This window comes from Macaca fascicularis, chromosome 10 (assembly GCF_037993035.2).
Source record: "Macaca fascicularis isolate 582-1 chromosome 10, T2T-MFA8v1.1".
NCBI lineage: Eukaryota > Metazoa > Chordata > Mammalia > Primates > Cercopithecidae > Macaca > Macaca fascicularis.
In genome coordinates, this window is record NC_088384.1 from 1,617,759 (window position 1) to 1,632,580 (window position 14,822).

The following is a 14,822-nucleotide window of genomic DNA, read 5'->3' on the forward strand; positions in this document are numbered from 1 at the left end:
GGCTGGGTCCGCTGCGTCGGGTGGGAGCTGGCGGGGCGCGGGCGGCACCGCGTGGGGAGGGGCGGGCCAGAGTCCCCCCCAGGAGGCGGCGCTCCCGGTCTCAGCTCCAACCCCAGCCCCGCAGGCGCCCCTCGAGCACCTGGGCAGGTGGACCCCAGCCCCACGGTCCCAAGGACCCTGCCTACGCTCTCGCCCCTGCCCCGGCCCCGGCTCTGCCCGCGGGGTCGTCCCCCATTCCTGCTCAACCGCCCCCGCCAGCCCCCGTCCCCCGTGTCCTAGGGGGACCCCTCCTGGCTGGCCCCGATGCCCGCTGAGGACTCCCTAGAGTTCACTGGCGACAAGGTGGAAACTGGGGTCGTCTCTGCTGCGCGCCCGGGATCCTGCTCCCAGGGTCCGGAACCGGGGCCCCTGGCCTGTACACCTCCTGTCCTTGACGCCCCTAGCCTGGACATGGGGGTCAGTAGTACCAGGACGGTGCATGGTCAGGGGAGGGGAACTAGGGCAGGAGCAGGACAGAGGTATCGGCTGAAAGGTAGGGCGGAGGTCCCAGACCCGGCTGCAGTCCTATCTGATTGATGGCGGCTCCACAGGGCTGAGCGGGGCAGGGACGTGAGGGACATGGGAGACGCCTGTCTGCGCACGTGGGGGTGCACAAGGTGGCCCTGGGCCAGCCCCTGCCTGGGTCCTCCTCCCTGGCTGTGCCCTCTACTCCTCCCCCAGGTACCTCCCAGGGACCGGGCCTGCCTTCAGGGCTTCCCGCTGGGGTCGCCTAGTTCCCGCCCACCCATGGGTAGCTCCACCCTCCCACAGGAGACTCAGGTGCTTGGCCCCCCAGGGCCTCAGCTGGTGTTCCCCTACTTCTTTCCATGGCCATCCCTGTGGACTCTCTGCCATGCTCTGACCCCACTTTCTGAGTCCCCCAAGGGCCCACACAGCCCCCGCCCCTCTGGCCTCTGCCCTTGGTCTGCACGGCCGGGACGCCATCTCTAGGTGGTTCCATTGGCACGTGAAGCGGAGACTGCCTGAAAGGACTGAAGTGGACAAGAGCAGCCCCCATCTTGCCCAAGCTGAGCTGTGCCCCCTCCAGGGATTTGGGGCGCCCTGGCCTAGGGTTAGAGGGAGAAGGGGAGAGGCAGTGAGGCTGCTGAGTGCAACTGACTCAGGAAGAACCAGAGGCGAGATGCAGGGCCAGGCACCACTCACCACTCAGCCTGCCAAGTGGGCTGTGGCCGCCTCTGCCTGTCAGGGACCCACAGGGCAGAGTCCTACAGCAGGGCTCTTCCAATACCCAGGTGAGCATGACCACCTGGAGCCCAGTGAGCACAGGTGCACTGAGGTGGGGTTCATGGGCACAGAACAGTGTGGACATGGGGGTCAGTAGTGCCAGGACAGTGCACAGCCTGGGAAGGGGGGCCAGGGCAGGAGCAGGCCAGTCAGCCACCTACCCCTGGGGGACATCGGCACGGACAGGAGGGACGGCGTGACTGAGGAGTGGGTGAGGGGGACCAGGCCAAGTGGGAGGCCCAGGGAGGAAGCCGTGGCCCCTCAGAGGGAGCTCCCAGAGTCTGCAACCTCTCACCTGCAGCCAGCTTTCTTCTTGGAGTGTCTTCATTCCCAGGTGAGGAACAGGCGGGCCCTGGGGTTTATGATTGGCTGTTTCCTCCAGCGAAGCCCCCAAAGATGCCTTTCCTCTGCCCGAGGGTCCCTGCTTGTACATCCTTTGAATCACTGAAGAGGGGCCCATAGGTGGGACCCCTGAAACCCACCTGGTCACGTCTTTAGGTTCTCGCCCGAGGGAGGGGGAGGGGGAGGGGGAGGGGGAGGGGGAGGGCCCTCCCCTACTCCTCTCCTCCCCTCCTTCCCTCCTCCTCTCCTCCCCCAAGCGGCACGTGAGTCCTGTTCAGGGACAGCAGAGCCACCAGCCCAGGACCAGACCTGCTGCCTCTGCAGACCTCGGCAGCCCTGGTCACCTCCCGGCTCTGGCAGGACAGGTGCAAACTCAGTGGTAAAGGTCTATCCTGATTAATGAGACAAACCCATACCCATTCTCCTGATTACCTTCAATGGTCAATTTTATTACAAAGAACTGTATCAAAATATACAAGTCTGTTTAAGAACCACCAAGAAATGCAGCTGTTTAAGGGCCAAATGAGAATCAACCATTAGAGACCAGGCAGCTTCTCCCTCCCGCTGTCCACTGCAGGGGACACATCCTCGGGGCCACATTTTCCACAGGACGTCCTTCTGAATAATTTAAAGGGCAAGTCTAGCACGTTACAGGTCTTCGTGGGCGGGCAGCTGTGTCGGGCTTTCTTCTTCTGTGGCTTCTGTCAGAAAACAAGCACAGGTCGTCAAAGCTCGGCATGAAGGGCCCTGGGGACGAGGCCTTTCCCGGGACAGCAGCAGGTGCAGGGACTGCCTGTCCAGTCCTGGCTCAAGGCCCCAGACGCAGTGGTCCAAGGGCAGCTCGGAGACCCCCGGTTCCCCCCACAGCAGATGAGAGATGAGGCAGAAGGGATTTCAAAGCCGCCGCAATGCCTTGGGTGTGGAGGATGCGGAGATGGGAGCGGCAAGGGGTTCCTTGCAGCCCGGTAGAATGGGAGCCTGAGCAATGGTGGTGGGGGGAGGAGAAAGAGGGGACCCAGGGTGGTGGTAGGAGGGAGGGGCAAGAGGGGGCGGAGGGTGGGGGGAGGGAGGGGCAAGAGGGGGCGGAGGGTGGGGGGGAGGGAGGGGCAAGAGGGGACGGAGGGTGGGGGGGAGGGAGGGGCAAGAGGGGACCGAGGGTGGGGGGGAGGGAGGGGCAAGAGGGGACCGAGGGTGGGGGGGAGGGAGGGGCAAGAGGGGACCGAGGGTGGGGGGGAGGGAGGGGCAAGAGGGGACCGAGGGTGGGGGGGAGGGAGGGGCAAGAGGGGACCGAGGGTGAGGGGAAGGAGGGGCAAGAGGGGACTGAAGGGGTGGCAGACAGCCTTGTCCTCTTGCCTGTCTGTCTCTGCCGACCCCTCAGTTCTCCTGTCTTGCTGTTGCTGTTTACTACGATGCTTCTAGAGGTGGAATTGCTTTTATTTGTCCTGCTCAGGAAACAGCTTCTGGAATCTGAATCCTGCCTTATTCATTCTGAAAAACCCTTAGCCAACATCTCCTTGAATGCTGCTTCTTTCCCACACTCTGTATTCTAGACTTCTGTGAGGGCTGTTGTGGGCAGAGCTGTGCCCCCCAAAAGATGCTGAAGTCTTTACTCCCAGCACCTGGGATTGTGACCTTGTTTGGAAATAGGGTCTTTAGAGATGGCTAAGTTAACACGAGGGCATTAGTGACCGGTGTCCTTACGAAGAGGGGAGGTTTGTAGACACCGCATGGGACTATGTGAAGACACGGGGAGCAGGTGGCGTCCCCAGGCAAGGACAGAGGCCTGGAACAGATGTGCCTGCCCAGCCTCCCAAGGAAGCAGCCTGCTTGCATCTGGGCCTCTGACTTCTGGCTGCAGATCTGTGAGAGGCACATTTCTGTTGCTGGAGACGGAGTCCCTGGTTCTTGGTAAGGCAGCTCCAGGAAACAGGCATGGGGGACCTGCTTGCCCTTCACCACTTCCTGCCAGTCCCTGTCTCTGTGGCACCCTGGGCAGCTTCCCCAGATGACTTTTCCAGATCCTCAGCTGCCTCTTCTGTCTGCTCCTCCTTGCCTGCTGAGGTTGGAGGTTCAGAGACTTCCCTTTTCATCGCCTTAACTTCCGTGTGAGCTGTGAACCTGGGGCTTCATCCTCAGGAAGCCGGTACCTCTCTGTGCAAGTGTGCCCACACAGAGGTGTTATGCACCTGTCTTCCGGGAACCCCCCCTCACTATCCCAAGGCCACTGTCTGTGTGGATTTCAGACCAAGCAGCCAGTCTACCTGCAAGCCCTGAGGTCCAGGGGAGGCAGCCCATGTTGGGGGAGCTCGTGTGGAGAGAGCCTGTGTGGAGGGAGCCTGTGTAGGGGTCAGTCTGTGTAGGGGGAGCCTGTGTGGGGGGCAGTCTGTGTGGAGGGAGCCTGTGTGGGGGGAGCCCGTGTGGAGGCGGCCCGTGTCGGGGGAGCCCGTGTGGGGGGAGCCCGTGTGGAGGGAGCTCGTGTGGAGGCGGCCCGTGTCGGGGGAGCCCGTGTGGAGGGGGCCCGTGTGGAGGGTAGTCTGTGTCGGGGGAGCCCGTGTGGAGGGGGCGCGTGTGGAGGGTAGTCTGTGTCAGGGGAGCCCGTGTGGAGGGGGCGCGTCTGGGGGGAGCCCGTGTGGAGGGGGCCGGTGCGGAGGGGGCCCGTGCGGGGGGAGCCCGTGCGGAGGGGGCCCGTGTGGGGGGAGCCCGTGCGGAGGGGGCCCGTGCGGAGGGGACCCGTGCGGGGGGAGCCCGTGTGGAGGGGGCCCGTGTGGGGGGAGCCCGTGTGGGGGGAGCCCGTGTGGTGGGGGCCCGTGTGGGGGGGGCCCGAGTAGAGGGAGCCAGTGTGGGGGGGGCCCGTGTGGAGGGGGGCCGTGTGGAGGGGGCCCGTGTGGAGGGGGCCCGTGTGGAGGGGGCCCGTGTGGAGGGGGCCCGTGTGGGGGGGGCCCGTGTGGGGGGAGCCCGTGTGTGGGGAGCCCGTGTGTGGGGAGCCCGTGTGGAGGGGGGCCGTGTGGAGGGAGCCCGTGTGGAGGGGGCCGTGTGGAGGGGGCCCGTGTGGGGGGAGCCCGTGTGGAGGGAGCCGTGTGGAGGGGGCCGTGTGGAGGGGGCCCGTGTGGGGGGAGCCCGTGTGGAGGGGGGCCGTGTGGAGGGAGCCCGTGTGGAGGGGGCCGTGTGGAGGGGGCCGTGTGGAGGGGGCCGTGTGGAGGGGGCCGTGTGGGGGGAGCCCGTGTGGAGGGAGCCCGTGTGGAGGGAGCCGTGTGGAGGGGGCCGTGTGGAGGGGGCCGTGTGGGGGGAGCCCGTGCGGGGGGAGCCCGTGCGGGGGGAGCCCGTGCGGAGGGAGCCCGTGCGGAGGGAGCCCGTGTGTGGGGAGCCCGTGTGGAGGGGGCCCGTGCGGGGGGAGCCCGTGTGTGGGGAGCCCGTGTGGAGGGGGCCCGTGTGGAGGGGCCCGTGTGGGGGGGGCCCGTGTGGAGGGGGCCGTGTGGAGGGGGCCGTGCGGAGGGAGCCCGTGTGGAGGGGGCCCGTGTGGGGGGGGCCCGTGTGGAGGGGGCCCGTGCGGGGGGAGCCCGTGCGTGGGGGGCCCGTGTGGAGGGGGCCGTGTGGAGGGGGCCCGTGTGGGGGGAGCCCGTGTGTGGGGAGCCCGTGTGGGGGGAGCCCGTGTGGAGGGGGCCGTGTGTGGGGAGCCCGTGTGGAGGGAGCCGTGTGGAGGGGGCCGTGTGGAGGGGGCCGTGTGGGGGGAGCCCGTGTGGAGGGAGCCGTGTGGAGGGGGCCGTGTGGAGGGGGCCGTGTGGAGGGGGCCGTGTGGAGGGGGCCGTGTGGAGGGAGCCGTGTGGGGGGAGCCGTGTGGAGGGGGCCGTGTGGAGGGGGCCGTGTGGGGGGAGCCCGTGTGGGGGGAGCCCGTGCGGGGGGAGCCCGTGTGTGGGGAGCCCGTGTGGAGGGGGCCCGTGCGGGGGGAGCCCGTGTGTGGGGAGCCCGTGTGGAGGGGGCCCGTGTGGAGGGGCCCGTGTGGAGGGGGCCGTGTGGAGGGGGCCGTGCGGAGGGAGCCCGTGTGGAGGGGGCCCCTGTGTGGGGAGCCCGTGTGGAGGGAGCCGCGCCACTCACCAGCCTCTGCCGGCGGCACACAGGCATCTTCAGTTTCTTCGAAGCCGTCAGGACACACGCAGACGTAGCTCCCTGGAGTATTGTAGCAGTTTTCGTTTTTCCTCACACAGGCTTTTTCTGCTAGTGAGCACTCATCTACATCTAAAATTAAAAGACTCCGTTTTAATAATTACTCCACTTAGCAGATGTGCAGCAGACTGTGAAACTCATTCATTCAGATTCACTCACATAAAGAAAGCACAACGATGACAAACGTCATGTTACAGAAAGGAGCAAAGGTCAGGAAAGGCTTCAAGAGGGCAGAATTTCATGTCTCAAAGTTGGGCCCTCAACTGGTAGAAAATGCAGAGAAGAGACCTCCAGGTGAGGGCAGAAGGCTGGCATGTGCCCAAGAAGCCCACTTTCTTTTTTTTTTTTTTTTTTTTTTTTTTTTTTTGAGACGGAGTCTCGCTCTGTCACCCAGGCTGGAGTGCTGTGGCCGGATCTCAGCTCACTGCAAGCTCCGCCTCCCGGGTTCACGCCATTCTCCTGCCTCAGCCTCCCGAGTAGCTGAGACTACAGGCGCCCGCCACCTCACCCGGCTAGTTTTTTTGTATTTTTTAGTAGAGACAGGGTTTCACCGTGTTAGCCAGGATGGTCTCGATCTCCTGACCTCGTGATCCGCCCGTCTCGGCCTCCCAAAGTGCTGGGATTACAGGCTTGAGCCACCGCGCCCGGCCTCTTTTCTTTTTTTTTGGAGACGGAGTCTCACTCTCGCCCAGGCTGGAGTGCAGTGGCGTGGTCTCAGCTCACTGCAAGCTCCGCCTCCCGGGTTCACGCCATTCTCCTGCCTCAGCCTCCCAAGTAGCTGGGACTACGGGTGCCCGCCACCACGCCTGGCTAAGTTTTTGTATTTTTAGTAGAGATGGGGTTTCACCGTGTTAGCCAGGATGTCTTGATCTCCTGACCTCGTGATCCACCCGCCTCGGCCTCCCAAAGTGCTGGGATTACAGGCATGAGCCACCGCGCCTGGTCAGGAAGCCCAGTTTCTCCACCTGGATTCCAGCCACGCCCAGGCTCACCCAGGCAGCCCACAACCATGGCAGGCCTGGCCTTAAGCCTCGAGGCAAGCACCACCCAGGAGCTGGAGAGAAAGCAGAGGCTCTGGACCTGGGGAACGAGGCCACTGGGGAGAGGCTGGTGCAGCAGTGCCATCTACACCAGGGTCGGCCATGCAGAGCTCATCCCCCACCCCCACTGCTTCTGCATCTTGTGGACCTCAGGGTGAGTGCACAGTGACCCTGGGGAGCTGCGTCTGCAGGACGGGTCTCAGCTGCTTCCCATCCCTGGCAGTACCTCCTGGGGCCATTCACATCATGGTCCCTTGGGAAGGGTCCACCTGCGTCCAGCACAGACCCCGTCACTGACCTGCACACTGTCCATGCTCCCTCGCGTAGCCGGGGATACACTCTTTACAGTTTCCTGGGCCTTCCCCTGTGCAGCCCACACAGCTGGAGTCACACTCTGCAACAGGGAGCCAGCGTCAGACCCCCACACGCCGGGGAGCTGGCGTCGGACCCCCACATGCCGGGGAGCCTCTAGCATGGGACCCCCACATGCCGGGGAGCCGGCATCGGACCCCCACACGCCGGGGAGCCGGTGTCGGACCCCCACATGCTGGGGAGCCTCTAGCATGGGACCCCCACACGCCAGGGAGCCTCTAGCATGGGACCCCCACATGCCGGGGAGCTGGCATCGGACCCCCACACGCCAGGGAGCCGGTGTCAGACCCCCACATGCTGGGGAGCCTCTAGCATGGGACCCCCACATGCCGGGGAGCCGGCGTTGGACCCCCACACGCCGGGGAGCCTCTAGCATGGCTTCCAGTGTAGTGGCTCACTGAGGGTCCTGCTGTCCGCACTCCCAACAGTGAAAACTGCCCGGGGCTGTCACAGAGGCTCCTTCCTACTGCTGGGACTGGGGATCGGCACAACTCTTCTGGGGCACTATGGCCCTAAAAGACACATTTCCTTGACTGAGCGATTTGGAAATTAATCCAAAGAAAATCATAAGGAATGTGAAAAGTTTTACCTTCAAGAGTATTCACAGTTGATAACAGTTGAAAAATTGTTATGACGTAAATGTCCAGCAATAGACATTGTTTTAAACGTATGAAACAATGGCATGCTCCAAAATCATGAACATGATGGAGAAACCACAGGACACAGGACAAGCTGCTGGGTGGAAAACACCGACAGGTGCTGTGGAAAATCACACAGGGCACGTTGTGGGGGCGCTGGGGGGCACGAGCAGGGTGCGCTCTCCAGGGAACTCGTGGGTTTTTAATTTTCTTTAACTTACTTGAATTTTCTGATTTTCCTACAGCAAATACCTATGACTTATTTTGCCACACTAAGTGTTCTCAGAGCAGGCAGGAGGTATATAAGTGATGCTAAGAAGTCATAAATGAATGTTTACAAAGACAGCAATGAAACCCAGGAGGGACCCAGAGTGCAGGCCCGCCCGCTGGACCCACCTTCGCACGTGTAGGAGCCGTTGGCATTCTTACAGAACTGTGCAGCGCTGCAGGGGGGCGTCTCGGCCGCACACTCGTCCACGTCTGGAACAGAATGGCACAGCTGTGAGCGGCCCAGGACGGCCTGGCCAGGGAGCAGGAGGAATGATCATGGCCTGATACAGCCCACGGCCAGGACCGGCTGGGGAAGGGCAGGGAGGAGGGCAGCCCCTGGGGGGATCATCTCAAATGTCCTCCTCGGAGGTCCCACGTGGCAGGGGAGGGGATAAGGCGATGGCCAGGCCCTGTCCTTACAGAGTCAGTGCCAACTGTGGCAGGGGCCCCGTGAGGATGGTGACGCATCGCGTGAGGGTGAGACAGTGAGAGCCTCCACACCTCACGCCCCCACATCCCTCTCCCTTCTCCCCAGAGCTGTGGAACCTGCCAGGGGCTGAGCTCCAATTTTTTTTTTTTTTTTTTTTTTTGAGACAGAGTCTCGCTCTTTTGACCGGGCTGGAGTTCAGTGGTGCGACCTTGGCTCACTGCAAGCTCTGCCTCCCAGGTTCACGCCATTCTCCTGCCCCAGCCTCCCGAGTGGCTGGGACTACAGGTGCCCGCCACCACGCCCGGCTAAGTTTTTGTATTTTTAGTAGAGATGGGGTTTCACTGTGTTAGCCAGGAGTGTCTCGATCTCCTGACCTCGTGATCCACCTGCCTCAGCCTCCCAAAGTGCTGGGATTACAAGCGTGAGCCACCACACCCACTCGGCACCTGGACTGCGGGAAAGCCACAGCTAGTCCCAGACCCTCCCCATGAAGCCAGAGCCTTTGGCTTCTCCAGAGCTCAGAGGCGCTGCAGGGCTGGCTTTGTAAGTGCTGTGCCCATAGCCAGGCTGGCGGGAAGAGACACAGCTGAAGCAGGTGATGCCCACCATGTGGGGGACAGGGTGGGGTGAGCATAGCACAATGCTGGAGACGTCCAGACCTGGCACCACTTAGAACCTGGAGGCCTGTGTTAGGAGGTGACGTCCCCCTCCTGGCTGAGCACTGCCAGGCACGGAGCTGGCTTGTCACACTGGTGTGAGTAGGGGGCCGTACCCCTCGGACAGCAGGAGCTCGTGGGCAGCCCCCTGCCACCCTGAGCTTGCCGTCTGCGGGAAAAGGCAGTTTCCATTGCACATGCCAGCAGCACGGCCCTGCCCTTCTGCCTGCTTCCAGACCTGGCTGTGCCACTGTGCCCTGCCCTTTCCCACATCCCCCGGGACCCACCAGCCTCTGTCACCATGGGTGCAGCCAGGACCACCCTGATATGCCCCATCCGTGTGTCTTCTGAAACCCGCACAGAGGGATACAGCTGGCCCCTGCCGGCGGCCTCCCACCCAGGAACACACTCGGATGAGTTCCCCAGAGCTGTCGGCCGACTCGGGGCAGCTGGCACCACAGGTCCACAGCCCCAGGGCCACCTGACAGCAAGGACACTGTGGCCCCGATGCCTGCCCAGTCCAGAAGGTACGAAGGAAGTCCCATGATCCTTCCTGACCCGTGCATGGTGGGATCACAGGTGTGGGAGCCTAGGAGTCCCCTCAACGATCCCCCTCCCATGACCCAGAATGAGCAGAGATGGGGAGGGCCGTGAACCAGGAGCAGCTGGCGGGACGGGGACACAGAGGCTGGGCAGAAGCGGACCTTGGGGAGCACCCACGCAGGCGCCCTCCTCCACCCCCGGACCCCTCCTCACCCACGCGGGCGCCCTCCTCCACCCCCGGGCCGCTCCTCACCCACGCGGGCGCCCTCCTCCACCCCCGGGCCGCTCCTCACCCACGCGGGCGCCCTCCTCCACCCCCGGACCCCTCCTCACCCACGCGGGCGCCCTCCTCCACCCCCGGGCCCCTCCTCACCCACGCGGGCGCCCTCCTCCACCCCCGGACCCCTCCTCACCCACGCGGGCGCCCTCCTCCACCCCCGGGCCACTCCTCACCCACGCAGACGCCCTCCTCCACCCCCGGGCTGCTCCTCACCCACGCGGGCGCCCTCCTCCACCCCCGGACCCCTCCTCACCCACGCAGGCACCCTCGTCCACCCCCGGGCCCCTCCTCACCCACGTGGGCGCCCTCCTCCACCCCCGGGCCGCTCCTCACCCACGCGGGCGCCCTCCTCCACCCCCGGGCCCCTCCTCACCCACGCGGGCGCCCTCCTCCACCCCTGGACCCCTCCTCACCCACACGGGCGCCCTCCTCCACCCCCGGGCCGCTCCTCACCCACGCGGGCGCCCTCCTCCACCCCCGGACCCCTCCTCACCCACGCGGGCGCCCTCGTCCACCCCCGGGCCCCTCCTCACCCACGCGGGCGTCCTCCTCCACCCCCGGGCCGCTCCTCACCCACGCAGGCGCCCTCGTCCAGCACCCAGCCCACTTCGCACTCGCCGCAGTCTCTGTTGGTCGGGCCCGAGCACGTCTTGCAGGACTCGTCGCAGACTGGAAGGCAAAGGCGGGCCTGGGTACGAACCCCCCTCTCAGGTAGCAGCTTGTTTAAAAGTGAGGAATTTAAGGGGAAAAAGCAACATGGGGTTTTCAGTGCCCATGAATTTAAAATTCTCAGCAAATCAGGACTCCAAGGAATTTTTAATAACCTGGAGAAGGCAGCTATCCGTACTCTGGAGCTGTAGCCTGGCTGGGTGTGCGTGTTCCGGATCCACACGTGCCCCATGCCATGCCAACATCCAAGAGACAGACGGCAAGGGGTGTAAGAACCAGAGAGGCCGGTCCTGACTGGCGATCCACAGGTCTGTCTGCCCAGAATAGCCTAGGGGGCTACCGGCCAACCATGCACTCATGTCCAAGATGTCAACACACCCAGAGTTTTCCTACGTATCAGTGACAACCAGGGAGAAAACGTCCTTTGGAAAGATGCCACTCATAATAGCCTGCAGGGATTTGACAGGTGCTGCTCTCCGGGCCGGTGCACGGCCCACATGGTACCTCCAGGACCTGTGCACTGTGTGGCCCATCACAACTCAAGGTCGGGGCAGACCTCGAACTAGAGAGGAAGGTGAGTAGCTTCTCCCTTCTGGGGGCTGTTATAGGACAGGAAGCGCCCCTAACAACCCCTGCCTCTATCTCCTGACGTTTTAATTCATCCTTCTGGGCCCCCGAAGCTTCCCTGGACATCCGGGGTTAGGATATCAGCAGGCCCCTGTTCCCATCTAGGCAGGCAGCTCCAGCAAGCGGCTGTTGTCATCCTGCCTCACCCCGGGGCCGGCCCAGGCGTAGCCCGTACCTGTGCAGACGCTGTGGGTCTCGTTCCGGAGCGAGCTGAAGTAGCCGTCCATGCAGTCAGTGCACAGTGGGCCCTGGTACCCCACGTGGCACCGGCAGGACCCGTCACCCTGTCTGCTGCCGTCTCCGCTGCAGTGGCCATTCCCGCTGCAGGGCCTCTGGGACCCACCCTGGCACGCTTTGGGGGACACAAAACCATGCTCAGAGTACACCTGGTGGTGACTGGTGGGGTATTCTCACACGGAGAGAACACACTGCACCCAAACCCTGTACGATTCTGAGGACGTACATGAGCCTGCAGGCTTGGAGTGGGTGTTGGGGGAAACTGATTTCCTGGGGTCTGCAGGGCTGGCGGTGGATGGCCTGAGTGGAGCAAGCCACAGGCTCCTGGACTTCACTACGGCCACGTGCTGCATGATGACGTTTAGGTCAACAAGGGACCCTGCATGGCACAGCTGTCCCCTAAGATGATAATAAAGCTGAGCAGCTCCTATTGCCTAGTGACATCACGATACGCCTTATTACCTGTTCTATGTTTAGATGTATTCAGGTGACACATTCTTACCACATGTCGCAATGGCCCACAGTACTCAGCACCCTCACGTGCCACGCGGGTGTACGGCCTGGGAGCAGTAGGCCCTGCCAGGCAGCCTAGGTGCGGAGCGGCTGCACCACCTAGGCGTGTGGAGTGCACTCTGCCATGTTGGCACCATGACAAAGTTGCCTAATGGTGCATTTCTCAGAACATGCCTGGTCGTTATGCATGACTGCACTTTGTGTGGCTTTGGGCAGCCTCAGCTGAAACATGGTGATGGGGACACCGATGCATCAGGGGCGGAGACTGCAGGGAGAGTGGGAACATCAGCTGCAGCCTCCAGTGTTCGCCAGGGATAGACGCAGAGGCTGGCAGGAGGCTGAGGGGGGGCAGGTCGGGGGTCTAAACCTGAAACTTCTGCTACCTGATCCTGCTTGACCACGTGATTGCCTTTTATAAACGTTAAACCGTGGGTTCAGTTTCTGCACACTTCTTCACAGAAGAGCCCTGTCCTGCAGCACCCATTAAGGCTCAAGGCCGTGCACCCAGCCTGATAGACACCTACTGCCCTGGGCTCTCTGCAATGGCAGCCACAGAAGCCGTGGTGTGGTCCCCTCTGTGCACACAGGGAGAAGCCCCTGGACAGGTCAGTCAGGACAGACTCTCAGGTGAGTGGACTCAGCTGTGAACAACCTGAGTCAGTGAACCCCTGAGTTAACAGCACAGCTGGGATGACATACTCAGTTTCACACTAAAGCGTGAGGTGAGTGGTGAGGCTGCAGCGGGAGGGTGCGAAGTGCTCCAAGTTGGGTTGGGGATGGGGGAGGCAGCCGTCCGGCAGAGTCCCAGACCCTACAGAAAGCTGAGGTCCCCCAGGTCCCCTCTGTGCTTTCATCCCCCAAGAATTGTGAGAGGAAGAGGGGAAGTGACGTAGGAGATGGGATTTCCCTAAGCAGAAACGCACCGAGACAGTCAGGACCGTAGGTTCCTGGAGAGCAGCACAGTTTCAGCGTCTTCACACAAAACCACTCGAATAAGTCAGGATACTCGTTCTTCCTGAGGATGGAGGAAAACATTCACTGAATCCCACCAGACACAGCTCTTTAAAACAAACATGCAGCTGAACATAACATGGGCTCTAGAGTATTGCAAGATCCAGGAAACAAGAGTCTAGGTGTGGACAGAGTCTTCTCGTTAACTTCCCGGTTTTGATCACTGACCCTGGTGATAAAAAACAGTAATGCAGGGGTAAGGTGGGTGCGAGGCAGGTGGGAGCTCCATACTGTTCCCGTATCTTTCTAAGTCTGAGGTTATTTCAAATTCTAAGTTGGAAAATAAAAGTATCTTCTAAGAGGTTTTAAGGCACTCACAGCTGCAGCCACCAGGCCTCCAGGTGTTCCTCCTGTGCCTCCAGCATCTGGTTGCATTCGAAGTCGCTGCTCTCGCACAGCCCCTCCAGAATCTCCAGCAGGCGAATCTCGCTGAAACACAGGCCCACGCGGGCCCACGGTCAGCGCCACAAGCCAGTGAAGAAAAATCCGAACCAACACACCAGCCCGGGTGCAGGGGAGGGGGCCGGGATTCCAGGCAGAGAGAGTAAGGGGACCCCACTGTCAGGGGGCCAGGAGCGGTTCACACAAGTGGGGCTGGTGTTCCAGTTTACATTTTAAAAAGCCACTGTCTGTTGAGGGGGTAGGGACCAGAGCAGAAGCTGGAAGGCCAGAGAGGATCCAGCCATTAGTCCTCAGGCAGAAGCCAAGGCAACTCAGACAGGTGACTGGTGCCTCGGGGGCTGTTCTGTCTCCCTGTTACTAACACAGGCACCAAAGGCAGGACACGGCTTCCCAGGACAGGGTCAGGCCAAGACCCACAGGGCTGCTCCAGAGCGCCCACCTGGACTCATACTTGGACAGCGTCTTTTCCTCCCAAGCCGTGTTCCCGCCGCCAAAGTTCTTCTTTGCGGTGTCCACCAACCCCTGCGAGGAGACAGTGCCCATAGGGCTTGGTACCACCTGATCCCCCGCCCAGGGTGAGGGCGACCCCAGGTCGAGGGTGAGGGGACCCCAGGCCCACGGTGGGGTCAACCCTGGGTCCACGGCGGGGGTGGATCCTGGGTCGAGGGTGAGGGGGACTCCAGGACTACGGAGTGGCGGCTCTGGATCGACGGTGGGGGGACCCCAGGCCCACGGTGGGGGCGACCCCGGATCCAGGGTGAGGGGGGCCCCAGGTCTAGGGTGAGGGGGACTTCGAATCCAGGGTGAGGGCGACCCTGGCTCCAGGGTGAGGGGGACCCCGGGCCCAAGGTGGGGCAACCCCGGATCCAGGGTGAGGTGGACCCCGGGCCCACGGTGGACGACCCCGCCCGGCCCCTGCCCACCTGGTTAAACTTGTCCACCAGCCCCCGGCACCGCTGGCAGGGCGTCGGCTTCTTGGCGGCCTCCGGCGCGGGCAGCAGCAGCAGCAGAAGCGACAAGAGCCCCAGCGCGGCCCGGCGAGGCAGGCGCATGGCGGGTAGCACTGCGGGCAGACGCAGCCGGAGCTCCAGGTCCTGCGGCCGCGCGGCTCCGGCCTCTCGGCCGCCCACCCGCTCCCAGCCGCGCCGGCCGGTCCCCCTGGCTACTTGACGGTGCCGGCGAGGCCCCGCCCCGCTCGCCAGCCCCGAGCCGCTATTGGTCGATGGGACCCGCCCCGGCCTGATGTGGACCAATCCGAGCTCGCCACGAGAGGCAACCAATGGGAAGGCCCCGGGTCAGCGTCCGCGGGGAAGCCGGGGGCGGGGCGTGCATGTCCAACCCCGCCTC

At 63.2% G+C, this 14,822-nt stretch overlaps 1 protein-coding gene and 2 long non-coding RNA genes across 10 annotated transcripts; 2 read left to right on the top strand and 1 right to left on the bottom strand.

Annotated features, from left to right (window-relative positions):
• Positions 1–2,051: 2,051 nt before the first annotated feature.
• Positions 2,052–14,613, bottom strand: CRELD2 (cysteine rich with EGF like domains 2). 5 transcript variants are annotated; one of them, XM_045363402.3, is made up of 11 exons: positions 14,399–14,613; positions 13,915–13,997; positions 13,392–13,502; positions 12,986–13,077; positions 11,488–11,664; positions 10,844–10,979; positions 10,590–10,690; positions 8,234–8,317; positions 7,126–7,221; positions 5,719–5,859; positions 2,052–2,327 (listed from the first exon to the last, which is right to left on the bottom strand). In XM_045363402.3, the coding sequence occupies exons 1-11, from the start codon at positions 14,525–14,527 to the stop codon at positions 2,275–2,277; spliced, it is 1,203 nt and encodes a 400-aa protein (XP_045219337.2). In that variant the 5' UTR covers positions 14,528–14,613; the 3' UTR covers positions 2,052–2,274. The 5 variants fall into 5 exon arrangements, 4 of the variants coding, with proteins under 4 accessions (XP_045219337.2, XP_065378035.1, XP_045219335.2 ...); XR_012418598.1 differs by lacking the exon at positions 10,844–10,979 and having other exon boundaries at positions 7,126–7,293; positions 7,384–8,317; positions 10,590–10,685; XM_065521963.2 differs by lacking the exon at positions 10,844–10,979 and having other exon boundaries at positions 2,052–2,324; positions 10,590–10,685.
• Positions 6,123–9,720, top strand: LOC141407818 (uncharacterized). Its single transcript, XR_012418602.1, has 4 exons — positions 6,123–6,981; positions 7,628–7,955; positions 8,083–8,338; positions 9,556–9,720. It is a non-coding gene; the product is annotated as an uncharacterized lncRNA (long non-coding RNA).
• LOC123567174 (uncharacterized) lies at positions 10,571–11,995 on the top strand. 4 transcript variants are annotated; one of them, XR_012418601.1, is made up of 3 exons: positions 10,571–10,708; positions 11,152–11,259; positions 11,418–11,995. It is a non-coding gene; the product is annotated as an uncharacterized lncRNA (long non-coding RNA). The 4 variants fall into 4 exon arrangements; XR_012418600.1 differs by having other exon boundaries at positions 10,572–10,708; positions 11,141–11,259; XR_012418599.1 differs by having other exon boundaries at positions 10,596–10,708; positions 11,086–11,259.
• Positions 14,614–14,822: the final 209 nt, after the last annotated feature.

Excerpts from the sequence above, each read along its gene's own strand:
- CRELD2 (XM_045363402.3), bottom strand. The coding sequence starts at position 14,527 with ATGCGCCTGCCTCGCCGGGCCGCGCTGGGGCTCTTGTCGCTTCTGCTG. Across the intron at positions 13,998-14,398 it reads TGGTGGACAAGTTTAACCAG|GGGTTGGTGGACACCGCAAA; the intron begins GTGGGCAGGGGC and ends GTCTCCTCGCAG. Across the intron at positions 10,980-11,487 it reads GACCCACAGCGTCTGCACAG|TCAGGACCGGCCTCTCTGGT; the intron begins GTACGGGCTACG and ends GTGGATCGCCAG.